Source organism: Lagopus muta, chromosome 23, assembly GCF_023343835.1.
Source record: "Lagopus muta isolate bLagMut1 chromosome 23, bLagMut1 primary, whole genome shotgun sequence".
NCBI classification, from domain to species: domain Eukaryota; kingdom Metazoa; phylum Chordata; class Aves; order Galliformes; family Phasianidae; genus Lagopus; species Lagopus muta.
In genome coordinates this window covers 1,564,806-1,580,191 of record NC_064455.1, presented here as the reverse complement: position 1 = coordinate 1,580,191, position 15,386 = coordinate 1,564,806, and the positions used below count along the sequence as shown (strand labels likewise).

General features: G+C 52.8%; 1 protein-coding gene across 2 annotated transcripts; it reads left to right on the top strand.

Moving 5' to 3' along the window:
• Positions 1-829: 829 nt before the first annotated feature.
• On the top strand, positions 830-15,056 carry CTPS1 (CTP synthase 1). 2 transcript variants are annotated; one of them, XM_048968935.1, is made up of 19 exons: positions 830-938; positions 1,055-1,224; positions 2,014-2,184; positions 4,257-4,357; positions 5,005-5,121; positions 6,362-6,445; positions 6,759-6,839; positions 7,580-7,731; positions 9,087-9,219; positions 9,886-9,974; positions 10,458-10,552; positions 11,078-11,140; positions 11,701-11,744; positions 12,364-12,460; positions 12,584-12,639; positions 12,724-12,820; positions 13,075-13,219; positions 14,726-14,816; positions 14,939-15,056. In XM_048968935.1, exons 2-18 carry the CDS (start codon positions 1,059-1,061, stop codon positions 14,808-14,810), a joined length of 1,776 nt encoding a protein of 591 aa, XP_048824892.1. In that variant the 5' UTR covers positions 830-938; positions 1,055-1,058; the 3' UTR covers positions 14,811-14,816; positions 14,939-15,056. The 2 variants fall into 2 exon arrangements, with proteins under 2 accessions (XP_048824892.1, XP_048824891.1); XM_048968934.1 differs by having other exon boundaries at positions 832-938; positions 1,047-1,224.
• Positions 15,057-15,386: the final 330 nt, after the last annotated feature.

Below are 15,386 nucleotides of genomic sequence, written 5' to 3'. Positions count from 1 at the left end.
GGCACCCAAGGGTAAAGCACTGCAAGGGCAGAACGGCGAAGCAGTGCATCTGCCCCACATGGAGCTGAATGCACACTGCCCTGTAACGTGTGCAGAGAAGGGCAGCAAAACTGGTGAGGGGTCTGGAGCACAAGTCTGATGAGGAGCGGCTGAGGGAGCTGGGGTTGTTCAGCCTGGAGAAGAGGAGCTCAGGGGAGACCTCACTGCACTCTGCAGCTTCCTGAAGGGGGGTTGTGCCCCGTCCATCCCTGGAGGTGTTCAAGGCCAGGTTGGATGGGGCCCTGGGCAGCCTGAGCTGCTGTGAAATGTGGAGGTTGGTGGCCCTGCGTGTGGCTGAGGGTTGGAGCATCGTGATCCTTGAGGTCCCTTCCAACCCTGGCCTTTCTGTGATTCTGTGAAGGGGGGTTGTGATGAGGAGGGGTTTGGCCTCTTCTCCCAGGCAACAAGCAGGACTCGATGCAATGGCCGCAGTTTGCAGCAGAGGAGGTTTAGGTTGGACATGAGAAGAACTTTTTCTCTCATGGTCAGGCACCGCAATGGCTGCACAGGGAGGTGGTGGAGTCGCCGTCCCTGGCAGCGCTCAAGAGGCGTCTGGATGAGGAGCTGTGAGATTTGGTGCAGTGCCTGTGGCAGCGGTGATGGGAGGGCGGCTGGACTCGATGATCCCGCAGGTCTCTTCCAATCTTGTGGTTTTATGAATCTATGATTCTACGTTTCTATGACTCTACGATTCCACGATCCCACGACTCGCACCCCTGAGGCAGCCCCGCAGGGCGGGAACGCTCCCGCCCCCTAAGCCCCGCCTCCTCCGCACTGCGCACGCGCCCGAGGAGCACCGCGCATGCGCCCTGCCGCCCGCCGGCCTCATGCGCTTGTGCGCCCCGCCGGCACGGCGTGCGTGTGCGCTCCTCCCCGCAGGAACCCGCGCGCGGGAACAGGTGAGCGCCGCCCGGCAGCGCGGGGGGATCTGCGGGGCGAGGCGGCTGGAGGGCGGGGCGGCGCGGCGGGGCGGGGGCTGCGCGGCCCCTCCTGAGGCGCGCTGTCAGACCGGCAGGCAGATGAAGTACATCCTGGTGACGGGCGGGGTGATCTCGGGCATCGGCAAAGGGATCATCGCCAGCAGCATCGGCACCATCCTGAAATCCAGCGGGCTGCGCGTCACCTCCATCAAGATCGACCCTTACATCAACATCGACGCCGGGACCTTCTCTCCGTACGAGCACGGTGAGCGCCGGGCCGGGGGGAGTCAGCACGGCTCTGCCCTGCGCGTCCTCCGTGCCGGGCGGAGCTCTGCCTGCTGCCGCAGAATCGCGATGGCTGCACAGAACCGTCCGGCCCGACCCCCCCCTCCGTGCACGATGGCCGCATCCGTGTGGTTCTGCACCGCACCCGGGGATGCTGAGCCCTGTGCCGTTGCATCGTTGCTGTTTCGGAGAAGAAATTGCTCCTAATGCCCAAGCTGAGCCTCCCCTGGTGCAGTTTGAGGCTGTCGCCTCTCACCCTGTTGCTGTTACCCGGGAGCACAGCCCGATCCTTTCGGTGCCTGAGGGGCTGTAAGGGACAGACTCTTCAGCAGGGTCTGTTGTGATGGGACGGGGGAAATGGTTTCGAACTGAAAGAGGGGAGGTTGAGATGGGGTGTAAGGAAGGACTTTTGGCAGTAAGGGCGGTGAGGCGGTGGCACAGGTCACCCAGAGGGGTGGCAGCACCCATCCCTGCAGACAACCAAGGTGAGACCAGAGGGGCCGTGAGCACTGATGGAGCTGTGGGTGCCTGTGCTCAGTGCTGGGCGTTGGACCACGTGGCCTTTATGGGTCCCTTCCAACTCAAACCGTTCTATGATCCACAGCCTCCCTTGAGGGGGCACTGAGGTCCCTGTGAGCCTCCTCCAGACCGAACCACCCAGCTGCTCCCCATAACGCTTTTGCTGCAGACCCCTGCCTGCCTGTCACACAAAGCCTCCAACCAAGGGCTGTGTTGCTCTGAGCTGTGTGTGATTCTCTGTGTGCTGCAGGAGAGGTGTTTGTGCTGGATGATGGTGGGGAGGTGGACCTGGACCTCGGTAACTACGAGCGCTTCCTCGACATCCGCCTCACCAAAGACAACAATCTGACGACTGGGAAGATCTACCAGTATGTCATCAACAAGGAGAGGAAGGGAGACTACCTCGGCAAAACCGTCCAAGGTGATGTGAAGCTTTGTTTCTGATGCTGGGGAATGTATTCTGTATTTCTATCCTGCTTTTTTTTTTTTCTTTCTTTGGATTCCATCTCAGTTTGAGGCCTTTCTGTGGTCAGTCCTGTCCTTGTGATACGTATGATTTGTTTTTAAAAGGGGGAGTTGTTTTAAACTGAGACAGGGGAGGTTTAGGTTGGATATTAGGAGGTTTTTCACCCAGAGGGTGGTGATGCACTGGCACAGGTTGCCCGAGGAGGCTGTGGATCCCCATCCCTGCAGGCATTCAAGGTCAGGCTGGATGTGGCTCTGGGCAGCCTGGGCTGCTGGTTGCACACAGCAGAGGGTTGGAACTGGATGAACACTGGGATCCTTTTCAACCCAGAACATTCAGTGATTCTATGATAAGTAGAAGGCACAGCAGTGTGAGTGTAGGGACAGATGCTGTGGGTTAGCTGTAGTCCTGCAGACTGTTGCTTGGGAATTCATCTCTAAATTGGAGAGATATGAAGGGTGGACTGTTTGGTGGGTAAGGATTTGGTTGGATCTTGTGGCCAAAAGCTGTGTGTGTGGGTGGGGGTGAGGAGAAGTGTTGTCCCCAGGGCTCCATCTCAGCACTGGTGCTCTGCAGCATCTTTACCAATCTCATTAATGATGGATGGAGTGCACCCTCAGCACTTTGCTGATGGCACCAAGCTGAGTGGTGCAGTTGATGCAGAATAAGGAAGGGATGCCAGCCAGAGGGACTGTGCTAAACTTCAAAGGCGGGGTCCCTGTGAACCTGATGAGGTTTAACAAGGCCAAGTGCAAGGTGCTGCACCTGGGTTGGGGTAATCCCAGATATGGATACAGGCTGGGAGAATTCCTTGAGAGCAGCCCTGCTGAGAAGGGCTTAAAGGTCCTGGTAGATGAAAAATATAACACAAGCCAGCAGCGTGTGCTTAGGCCAATGGTGTCCTGGGCTCCATCAGCATGGATGGCAGTGGGCAGCGGGGATTGTTCCCTCTGCTACGCCCTCATGAGGCCCCATCTGCAGTGCTGTGTCCAGGTCTGGAGCCCCCAGCACAGGAAAGATGTGGAGCTGTTGGAGAGGGTCCAGAGGAGCCACAAAGATGCTCGGAGGGCTGGAGCACCTCCCCTACAAAGGCAGACTGAGGGAGCTGGGCTTGTTCAGCCTGGAGAAGAAAAGGCTGTGGGGTGACCAGTGTTTAAAAGGGGATTATAAACAGGAAGGTAATCAGCCGTTTATGCTATAGATATATAGTGATATACAGATAGTGACAGGACAGAGGGGAATGGTTTTAGAGGAGGGAAGGTTTAGATTGGATGTTGGGGGAGGTTTTCCACTGATTGGCAGTGAGGTGCTGGCACTGCTGCCCGGAGCTGTGGATGCTCCATCCCTGGAGGTGTTTAAGGCAGGGTAGGATGGGGCCCTGGGCACTGATCTAGCAGTTGACCTAAGGGCTGGCAGCCCTGCCTGCAGCAGGGCGGTGAAACCTGATGATTCTTGGGGTCCCTTCCAACCCCAGCCCTTCTATGATCCTATGGATGTGCTGCCTGACCTGTATCCTGGGCTTGGATCTGACTTCCTGACACACCAATCCTAAATGGGAACTTCAGAGTGATGTGGATAATTCGCTAGCTGGTTAAGACAGTTATTGCTGCTTAACTCATTCAAGTAATACTGTGGTGTCATTAGGAGACCAAAAGGATCTCTGAGGATCTCTGATCAGTCTCTGTCCTTTTCAAGAACCCTCCACAGCCGTTTTGGATAAAGATTTCTGCAGGCAGTTTAAAACAAGCTGACTCTCTGAGCTCAGTGTGTGGAACTGTTTGTACTGGAAGCTTCCAGCTTAAAAGAAACATTTCCATTTAAACAGATGTGAGCAGTGGGGCTGCATTTCCTGCCAAGGCACCTCTTGAAAATGGCAGCCAAAAATAACCATTTCAAACATTCATCCTTGAAAAATGCACGTTGGTGCTTTGGGAAGTGATCTAGGAAGCAGGAGCGGTTTATTTTTGATAATTGCATCTTCAGTCAGTGAAGCTGTGGTCTGACTCTTCTCCTGGCTTCTTCCTCAGTGGTCCCCCACATCACGGATGCCATCCAGGAGTGGGTGATGAGGCAGGCACGCATCCCTGTGGATGAAGATGGTGTGGAACCCCAAGTTTGTGTGATTGAGGTGCGTAGCTCTGGGGACATTAAACCGAACTGTATGCATGCTTTGTTCAGCAAAACTCACCTTTCAGGAATAGTTGGCTGCTTGTTGTTGGGCTCTTACAAATCTTCCTTGTTAGCCTTAAGCTTTTCAGTGCTTGGTGTCTGAATCCATGTGCAGAAAGACTTGGGTCTTGGAACAGGTTGCTCAAGGAGGCTGTGGATGCCCCATCCCTGCAGGCATTCAGGGCCAGGCTGGATGTGGCTCTGGGCAGCCTGGGCTGCTGGTTGGTGACCTGCACACAGCAGGGGGTTGGAACTGGATGAGCACTGTGGGCCTTTCCAACCCAGGCCATTCTGTGATTCTGTGACAGTTGCATTTTTGAAGCCCTCTGCCTCAGATGAATCTACAGAATGAATTTTAATGAGAAGCTGATGCTTGGAAGGCTGAGTTAAGCATGCTGTGCCCTCTTTGCACCTGGTGGGTGGAGGAAGGGCAGGGCAGTCACCTCAGGCACCTGTCTGTGCTTCTCAGCTGATGCTCCGCAGGGAATCGCGGTGGTGCTGGGAGGTGTGTTGGTGTGGCTGTGTGTGTTAGTGCACCTCAGTGGCCTTTGTAGCAGAGGATGTCACGATGCTAACTTGATTTCTAAACACCTTTGTCTTTCCCAGCTCGGAGGCACGGTGGGTGATATTGAGAGCATGCCCTTCATCGAGGCCTTCCGCCAGTTCCAATTCAAAGCCAGGAGAGAGAATTTCTGTAACATTCATGTCAGCCTCGTTCCACAGGTATGGAGCTCAGCTGTGGGCTGGGTGCTTCTGAGCCACCTGTAGAACTGCATTCTGAAACACCTTCTCTGCATGCATGTTGTATTTGGGTTTCTGTACGTAGAAACCTGCAGAAGAAATTGCATCCAGAGGGTGGTGATGCACTGGAACAGGTTGCCCAAGGAGGCTGTGGATCCCCATCCCTGCAGGCATTCAAGGCCAGGCTGGATGTGGCTGTGGGCAGCCTGGGCTGCTGGTTGGTGACCTGCACACAGCAGGGGTTGGAACTGGATGAGCACTGTGCTCCTTTGTGACCCAGGCCATTCTATGGTTCTGTGAAATGCAGAGAATATTTGGTTATGTATTTTATAAACAGGAAGTGAACAGAAAGTTTTCAGAGTTTTTAAATGTGTTATAAATGGAAGCCTGAGTTTTGTGCCTCTCCCATCTTTAACTGCTGCTTTTCCTTATGGCAACACGGGAAGCTTTGTAGGTAAACGTGCTTTGTAGGGCTTGGTTCAGAAATGCCACCAACAAGCTGTTGTGAAGCAGTGCTCTGAGAAGAGAAATGTAGCTAGAAATCACAAAGGAAAACAAAGTTTTCTTATGTTCCCAGTTGGTGGTGCAAGCTCCAGTCAATACCTAAAGCACAATGGAGCTTCTTCATGGTATGCAATGCGTGGTACAACCTCACCTGTGTTATCTGACCTGGCTTTGAAGGCATTTTACAATCTTACCCACCCAGAAATGCTCTATTATGAATCACTGCTGAAAAAACAATTCTTCCATGGTTGTTGACAGTACCAGAGAGCATCTTCTGTAATACTAGTACTCTGTAGATGAGAGTTCCTCATCATGGAACTGGATTTGGAGTCATTGGATTGAGTTTCTGAAGTGCAGATTGCTCCCTTTTCTGCTGTCCTTTCTTTCCTTTCCTTTGCATCCAGGCTGGGTGATTTAGGGGGAGAAAACAAGGAGTGGAAAATGTGAAGTATTCAGAGGGAACAGTGGGGAAAAAAATATTGGGCTTTCCATCCTGCAGTGGGATGAATTCCTGCTCAGTGTGCAGACTTCAGCTCTGTTTTTCTGGTTGCTCTCAGCCTTTGGGATTAAAATGCAGAGGAGTAATTGAAGCTGATGTGAATTGTCTAAAAGCCAGATCAAAGTTTTAGAAGATGAATAAGGGTGGAGTAAAGTTGGAGAGCAGTGTGATGCTCTGTAGCATCAGCAGTGAATGCAGCCAATTCTCCTCTTTGACCAGCCGAGCTCCACAGGAGAGCAGAAGACAAAACCCACCCAAAACAGCGTCCGGGAGCTCAGAGGTCTCGGTCTCTCCCCAGATCTGGTAAGCTTTGTTCTGTGGCTTTGGGTTTGGGAATGAAGCGCTGGCAGTGCGATCTGGCACTCAGTGTAGCAGCTGGGGGTTGGGACTCTGTGATCCATCAGGTCCCTTCCAATCCAAAGCCATTGTGTGACAGCGTGTCCCTGTGCTGCAGCCTGGCCTCCTTCATGCTGAGGTTGGGAGCTTTTAGCACAGAGTGGAGCTGTTTTCTCTCCCAAGTCAGAGGCTGTGGAACCATGGCTTTGTTCAGCTTTGTTCTGTGGGTGCCTGAGTGCTGCTGTTTTGCTTCACAAGGGTGACATTGCTGCTCTGTCAGATCGTTTGCAGGTGCTCCACTCCCCTGGATACCTCCGTGAAAGAAAAGATTTCCATGTTCTGTCATGTTGAACCAGAACAGGTAAGGATTGCTGTCTGCAGATACATGCAGTAAATGTTGTGGCTGTTTGTTGGGCGCTGTATCTGAGCGCAGAGCTGATGTGTTCCAGCTTTGCCTTTCTGGGAGCTGCATAATTCATCTGCTTCTTTGTCTTACCTGCATTCTTTACATCAGTAAACATTACAACAATGGTCCCTTTTATGCCAGCATTTTTTAATAAGTAAATACACTTAGGCTTGGAATTCAGTGGCATCCAAGGTATTTTCTGAATAGCTTTTGACCTCAGTTATTCCTTCTACAAAGACAGAAGAATGAGTATTTTTCAGTGTTGTGAGACCAGAGGGCAGTTGCCCAAAATTAAGAGGATATGAATGCATTTCTGCTTGCTGCTCCTCTCATGATGTTATTCTTCCACCCAAGCCTGTGTGAAGAAACAGGAGTTTAAGTGGGGCTCTCAGCTCTGGCTGGCCAACCTGCTGCTGGCCAGGAGCTGTGAGTAAGCTGGATCTCACCACACGCTTCCCAGGAAGTTTAGTACAGCTTCCCCTGGTTGTTACCCATCTGCAGTTGCACTTAAAGTGAATACAGAGGAGAGGAGTCACAATTCAGGAGTTTTATCAGTCAGGTGCTGAGCTCTGCTTTCATGCGACTCAGGAGAAGCGATACTTTAAAAATAGCCGTGCCTATATCTATATAACTGCCTAAAAATAATCTGCAGGGCGCTCAGCTCAGCTCTAACCCTGCTGGTATTTGATGCACAGGTCATCTGCGTTCATGATGTCTCTTCTATCTACCGGGTTCCTCTGTTGCTGGAGGAGCAGGGGGTTGTGGACTACTTCAGGCGCAGGCTGGACCTCCCCATTGGTAAGCAGCCCCGCAGGATGCTCATGAAGTGGAAGGAGATGGCTGACAGGTGAGCTGCGGGGTTGGGAGCCCGTCGGGTTATGAGTGTTACCCTGTTTCCATTCATTCCTGTTCGGCAGTGCCATCTCCTGCCTTATTTTCCTCCTGGGGGTGAGGATGGAGGTGGAAAAGCTGTTACTGCATAGCGCTGAAATCCGTCTCTGGGTGTGCATGGCACTCATTGGCTGCACGGATTAAAAGCAGGGCCTTTCAGGTGTGCATTCCAGAGAGTGAGGCAGCTGTTCTGTAACTGAGATGCTGAGACACTGCAGGAACCACAGCGCTCTGTCCTCGTGAAACACCAAGCTGAGGGATTTCAGTCCACACCTGAGTGCTTCCTGCCCAGCACGTCTCTGCCCTGGGAAGGAGCAGAGCTGAGCGATGCTTCCCTCCCACTGTACCAGAGCACTGCTGCAAAGAATGTCTCATTACTGTGTCCAGTTTTGGGCCCCTCACTGCAAGAAAGACATTGAGGCCCTGGAACGTGTTCAAAGGAGGGCAACAAAGCTGGTGGGGGGTCTGGAACACAGGGCTGATGAGGAGAGGCTGAAGGAGCTGGGAATGTTCAGCCTGGAGAAGAGGAGGCTCAGGGGAGACCTCATTGCTCTCTATAACTTCCTGAAGGGAGGCTGCAGTGAGCTGGGGGTTGGCCTCTTCTCTCGTGTCATCAGTGATAGGAGCAGAGGGAATGGCTTCAAGCTACGGCCGGGGAGATTCAGGCTGGACATGAGGAAGTATTACTTGTCAGAAAGGGTGGTCAGGCACTGGAATGGATGCCCAGGGAGGTGGTGGAGTCACCGAGCCTGGGGGTGTTGGTTGGACTGGATGATTTTTAGGTCTTTTCCAACCTTGGTGATTCTATGATTCTGTGACAGCCCTCGTTAAGCAGCGTGATGGAAGGCACTAGCAACTCTGGCACAACTTTCCAACAGAACCCCTTAGCAGGAAGGTCACCACATCAGGTGCTGGGGGCACAAAGCAGGCAGCACAGCATAAGATTTTTGTATTGTATTCCTGGCTGCTGCAGTGAGCTCTGTCAGCAGCGTGGGGATGCTGAACAGGAGAAACATGCACAGTTGTGCTTTGATCTTCTCTCCTCGTGATTTACTGCTGACTTTTTTGGAAAAGAAAGACAGTTTGGATCTATTCCTAACAGCTTTTCCTCTCGCTTTGTTTTTTGTTTCTTACGTTCTTGCTTTGACGTTTTTAGGTCCCAGTTGCCACGGGAGGCCTTCTCTTTCACAGGTTTCTCTTCCCATTGACAGACTTGTAGAAGTTGAGCTGTTTCTGTCACTTGGAAAAGATCATCAGTGATTTTTACCCCCTTCTTCTCCTCGTAACCCCCGTGTTTTGCTTTTCCTTCAGGTATGACCGTCTCCTTGAGACGTGCTCCATTGCACTTGTTGGCAAGTACACCAAGTTTTCAGACTCCTACGCCTCCGTCATTAAAGCACTGGAACATTCTGCACTGGCTATCAACCATAAACTTGACATCAAGGTGTGTGTCTCCCCCTCCCAAATCCACCTGCAGTGCCACCCCTCTTCATGAGGTGTCTCATAAACCATGTGGGAGGGTTGGTTCTGCCACTGAGCCTTGAAGCTGTGTTGGATTACAGCATCCAGACATCTGCAGTCGGGCACAGAACAGCAAAATCTGTGGGTTCTTCCCAGCAGCTGTGTTTGATGGTGGGGAAGGGGTGCTGGTGCCCACGCATGGAGCCTTGCATGGCCTTATGGAGTTGTGTAGCTGCTTTCCAGGCTTCAGAAAGAGCAGGATGGTTGTTGCAACTGGAAAACCTGCAGTTTTCCCATGCTTAGCACTGATGACAGCATTATTTAACCATAATGACCTACGTTTCACAACGTCCTCTTGTTTCACTGGTACCTCTTGAAGGTCAGGTGAGGTGTGTTTGTGGAACGATGCTTTTGCCTTGTGGTTGTCAGCATCTCGTGGTGCTGTGTGGAGATGTGACACTGAGCCACGTGGATTTGGGGTTTTCTCTTGCAGCAGGGAGAGGAGGATACAAAGACATGGCTTCAGTTAGTGCCCAAAAGCACTGAGTAGGACACACACTGAGGGCTATCCAGGGCAGGGAAGGAGGAGAATTGAAGAGTCTTGGTCTTGCTGCCCCTCTCATTGTCTTTTCTGGATTTTTTTCCCCAGTACATCGACTCTGCTGACTTGGAGCCTGCCACCCTGCAGGAGGAACCTGTCCGATACCACGAGGCGTGGCAGAAGCTGTGTGGTGCTCAGTAAGATCCTTACATTTCTTTGGCTGATAAGCTTGCTGCTGCTGATGCTCTGGGGATGAAGAGCTGCACTGTAAGCCTGTGTCTTAGGCACTGTGCACAGCCATGCTGCCCCAAGTCCTCTTGATGGAATTCAGGGTAGAGGCAGAAGAGATGATAGGTGGAATGGAGAAGAGCTGTTAACAAAGTGGGGATCCTGCCAAGGGCAGCAGGAGGGGAAATTGATAAGCACAGGGAATCAGAGGGTGAAGGGAAGTGGTGGGCACTGCTGAAACCAAAGGGAGAGGGAGGGAGGGTGGAAGTGTGCCATGCAGTTCTGCAGGGAGGTGTGAGGAGGGGAAGAGTTGTTTTGCAATGTGCAGAAATGCCAGGAGTTATCCCAGGAAATGAGCAGAGGGGCAGGTCCAACATGTTGTGGAGGAGAAGTGGTGTGTGGCTGTGGGAGCTGTGCTGGTGGTGTGAGTGGTGTCTTTCATCCCGGTGCAGTGGCGTGCTGGTTCCTGGTGGATTTGGTGTTCGGGGCACAGAAGGCAAAATCCAAGCTATTTCCTGGGCAAGAAAACAGAAGAAACCCTTCTTAGGTGAGAAATGTTCTTCATCCGTATGAAGAAGTAAAGCAAAGAAGGAGACTGAATAACAGTGTAATGGACTTCAGCACGAGCTTTGCTGACTCCCATTGCTACCCAGACTTCAGAATGTCAGAGATAAGTGCTGAGGGCAGCAGTGCTCTGTGCTGAGCTGTGCCACCACCTGTAGCAGGCTGGTCAGGGCTGGCTGGGGAGGTGAGGCACTGGCACAGGTTGCCCAAGGAGGCTGTGGATGCCCCATCCCTGCAGGCATTCAAGGCCAGGCTGGATGTGGCTCTGGGCAGCCTGGGCTGCTGGTTGGTGACCTGCACACAGCAGGGGGTTGGAACTGGATGAGCACTGTGGGCCTTTGTGACCCAGGCCATGCTGTGAGTCTGTGGGTTGTGATGGCAGATCCCTGTGCTGGGGTCTGAGTTGCAGACGAGGCCGTGGTCTCTCTGTGTTTTCAGTCATGGTGTCTGTAGCTTCACCACGTGGGCTCAAAAATACCTCATCTGTGTTCTGCCTCTTCTTCTGCAGGAGTCTGCTTGGGAATGCAGTTAGCAGTTGTGGAGTTTGCACGCAGCGTTCTTGGTTGGTCAGGTAATTGCACAGAACCGTCCCCAGGCGACAGACATCTCCTTTTGGCTGTTTGGGTAACACCTGTAATGCTTTCCATTTTTCACTGGCACATAGATTGCATTTTATTTTTCCTGGGCTTGTAGAAAATTCCCCTCCCCTTCTGCCAGCTCAAAGGAAAAAGAATAATCTCATTCGGGCAGGATGCAGTGGGGGCATTCACTCAGTGTTCAGAGTGACCTGAGCAGAGCTGTGTGTGCAGGGCCCTCACAGCCCACGGCCACAGAGAGCAGCAGTTCAGCTGGGCAGGCAGCAGTGCCAGCTTTGCTGCCTTGAAGTGCTTTCTGGGCTCAAATAGAGCAGGTCCCCGCTGTCAGACCTTCCTGCAGAGTGCCAAACTGAACTCAGTGCTTCAGGCTGATTGTGAACCTTCACAGGTAGTGAAGGTGAGAGGGAGGAACGTGTTTCTGAGCCCTCCTCCCTCCCCCATTCTGCACCTTGTGCAGAAACATCCTAAGTTGTGTTTGTGAACTTCTGTGAGAGGGATTTAATGGTGTTTCTGACCCCTGGATGTAACGTTACAGATGCGAACTCAACAGAATTTGATCCCAACACCACTCATCCAGTGGTGAGTATGCCATGACTTGCTGGCTGTACTTGCTTGCTGCATCTTCACTGTGCTCGAGTTGGTTTTCATCACTTATTAATCTGCATGGAAAGTGTTGTTTCCTGCTTGGCTGTACGGCAGCTGCTGCTTTTGAGGGCTCTGCAGTGCTCAGTGGGCTGCAACAGGGATTTCTTTAAAACGTGATTTATCTCATTGCACTTCTTCAGGTAACCAAGGTGTTTTTTCAGAGGGGAAGGACAAAGCTGCCCCTCTTCAAGGGCACTTGGAAAGCTGTTTGATTTCATGGGACCACGTGTGGTGATATCTGGGTCCAGTGCCATCAGTATCGCTCACTGATGACCTCAGTAATTAACAGAAGCAGACAGGAATTGCCTGGAAAGTCTGTGGGTGGTCTCTGAGCTGTGTTCTCAGCCTGCAGGCTGCATGCAGTCCCACCACACCCACACTGTGTTCCAACAGCCTTTCTGGAACATCACTCTGCTGCTCTGCCCAGTCAGAACAGTGTTCCCTGGGCTGCTGTCTGTGTTTTCTGCATGCATGTTGCTTGTCCCCTGTTAATGTTTCAGTGTTTCTGTGAGGCTGTGTGTCCCTCAGCCTCATCCTGCTCTGAATTTCCCAGGTGATCGACATGCCAGAACACAACCCTGGGCAGATGGGTGGAACCATGAGGCTTGGCAAGAGGAGAACGCTCTTCCAAACGAAGAACTCAGTCATGAGTAAGGCATTTCCTACCTGTGTGTTCTGAGTGCTTCCTGCTGCTCACAGGGACGTGTCAAAACGTGGCACTGTATGCACTGGTTGATGTTTGCTCACAGATGTTCACCTGTCTTTTGCTGCAGGGAAGCTGTACGGCGATCACGATTTCTTGGAAGAGAGGCACAGGCACAGGTTTGAGGTACGATTGCTGCTGTGGGTGCTGGGCTCCCCTTTACAACCCAGGCACAAAAGAAGATGGGTTCTCTTGCTGCTTGTCCTCCAGGTCAATCCAGAGCTGAAGAAATATTTTGAAGAGCAAGGCTTGAAGTTTGTCGGCCAGGATGAGGAAGGAGAGCGGATGGAAATAGTTGAGCTAGAAGGTGAGTGTGTCAGAGGGTGACCTGTGTGTGTTAGCACCTGCAGGGGACCTGCTGAGGGACACAGCATGCTCCCACATGGGGCCACGCTCCCTCACAACCATTCCTTGCATGGTGAATTGCACTAACCTGAGTGCCATGGGCCTGCCCTTGTAGGAGCAAGAATCGGGGTAGGGAAGACCCTGTCATCAACAAGCACACTGAGCTGCAGGCCTGCAGTCTTGTCAGTGATGTGTCCTGTTTTTTTTTCCTTGTAGAGCATCCATTCTTTGTGGGTGTTCAGTACCACCCTGAATTCCTCTCCAGACCCATCAAGCCGTCCCCGCCGTACTTCGGGCTGCTGCTGGCATCTGCAGGAAGGCTCGCACATTACCTGCAGAAGGGCTGCAGGCTCTCGCCCAGGTGGGTTGGAGGACAACAGCAGGCCTTTCGTGGGGCAGCAAAGCTGATGAACTGGATGGAGAGTCACAGAGGGGGCTTTGTGGGGCTGCAGGGTAATGGGGCGTGCAGCGCTGCTGCTCACGCTGTGTTGTGTGAGTGCCCCGCTGTGATGTGCCAGCTTCAGCCTGCTGCCCTGCTGGGAGCTGTAAGGAAACTGAGCCAGGCCTGCTTTTGTGGATGATTTTCCCCTTTTAGATCTTTTCTCCTTGCACAGAGCAATGCAGAGCATTGCTTTTACAGTAGGAGCGCTCGTGCTCACTGAACAGCACAACAAAAGGCCATTAACAGTGCCAAAGGCAGGGAGTACTAAAGCACCAAAGCAGTGCAAGCTGTAATGCAGAGTTGGTAATGCAGAGCGCTGCTCTGTCCAGACTGAGCTGCAGCACAGCTGTATCACAGCAGTTCTGTGCTGCTGCATGGGGAGCAGCCACCCCTTGTGCTCTGGTTGATCTCTGAGCACAGTCGCTGTCATGACGCCCCATTTCAGTGCCCTGCAGCTGCGGGGATGTTTTAATTTCCTGCTTTGGCCATGGGGATGAGGCAGCTCTTTCCATCCAGAGAGACCAAGTTCCATCCTTCCTGCAGCAGCTGAAGGCAGCGTTGCACATCTGGAGAGTCTCTGTGCTGGTGTGAGCAGATAACAAAACACATGTGGTCACTTCAGCACAGCCTCCGTTCCTCACTGCTGTGCTGGCACAGCTCTTAGCAGCAAGGCTCCTCTCTGCACACCGGTGCAGGTGGCAGCAGGGGGTGCAACAGTCTGTGCACCAAAGGGTGCTTCAGAGAGATGTGGGTACAGGGCTGGGCAGAGAGAACTGGAAGGGATCCAGCAGGGACAATGCAGAGTGCTGGGGGAGCGTCCCGAAGAATCCCTGCATGGTTTGAGACTGCAGCATGCGTGGTGTGTGTGCATCATGTGGAGCAGTTCACCCTGCAGGTCTGGTGCTGGGTATCCAGCAGCTGGGAGGAGGCTTTGCTCCAGAGAAATTCCCTTCACGGGGACTTTACAGGGACCTGACAGCATCCCAGCAGTGCTCAGGAACAGGTTTTTATAGCCCTGTAAAAACGTGTGGGATGGGATGAGGCAGCAGGCAGAGATGTGAGGTCCAACTGCTGGCTGTGCTGTTCCCAGGGTGCTTCCCATCAGAGCCACCGATTGGTTCTGAAAGCTGTTTGATGGATTAAAGGCAGCTGGCTGCCACCAGGAGGCTGAAAGGGAATGCACAGTGCAGGTGGCTAACCAGTCTACTTGCTATTAGCTTGGTGTTGATCAGTGGGGTCTTAAAAGATCTGGTACAAAAATAATGTTAGGGTTTGCCAGTCGAAATCAACACGTGGCCGAGCCCCACAGGGACGGCACTGGGAAGCTCTGCATGCCTCACTGCTCATCCTCGGGCAGAAGGAGGCACTGCTCCCACTGCAGAGCCCTCAGCACTCGTCCCACAGCACTGCCTCTGTCCTCTGCAGGGACACCTACAGCGACAGGAGCGGCAGCAGCTCCCCTGACTCGGAGATAACAGAGCTCAAGTTTCCATCCTTCAACCACGACTGATGCTCGGTAACTCCCAGTGCTCCCAACCCTTCCCTTATGGAAAGGAAAGCTCAGCTGCTCTGCTCTGAGTGTGTCTGCTGCCCTTCAGCATCACTGATTCCTTCTTTTCCTCTTTACTTTTCCTTCAGCTGTGTCGTGGCTGAAGAAGAGCCCCCGTTTGGTTTTCTGGGCCCTCTCACAGCAATACGTGGCCGCTCTCCGCTTCTGCCTTCCCTAACTTATGGTTTATACACTTTTGTTACTGCATCCCCTCCGTTTCCTCAGCTCTTCTTTTGTACTTCAGCGTTGATGTTGAATCATAATGGGAAAAGAGCTCAGCGTAGCACAGAGAGCTCCGTCCTTAAGGTACAAGAGGGAGATTTGGGTACAGGGGGAATCTTGTCTTCTTTCTGGGGGGATGCTGTTAGCACAGAGCACACAGAGCACAGCTGCCAGGAGAGTGCACCAGGACCAAAGGGTGCCCCCAGCTCTGCTCTGCACTCCTGGGGCAGCAGCTGTGCTCTCCTTTCTTTTCCTGCCTCTTGCTGCAGTGTGAGCACTGCACCCTCTGCTCTGTGGCCACGGAAGAGAAAGGAA

What these genes read in the sequence shown, in the direction of transcription:
- CTPS1 (XM_048968934.1), top strand. Translation starts at nt 867, where the DNA reads ATGCGCTTGTGCGCCCCGCCGGCACGGCGTGCGTGTGCGCTCCTCCCC. An exon ending in GAACCCGCGCGCGGGAACAG is followed by an intron (nt 939 to 1,046) that starts GTGAGCGCCGCC and finishes GCGCGCTGTCAG; the next exon opens with ACCGGCAGGCAGATGAAGTA. An exon ending in AACGAAGAACTCAGTCATGA is followed by an intron (nt 12,461 to 12,583) that starts GTAAGGCATTTC and finishes CTTTTGCTGCAG; the next exon opens with GGAAGCTGTACGGCGATCAC.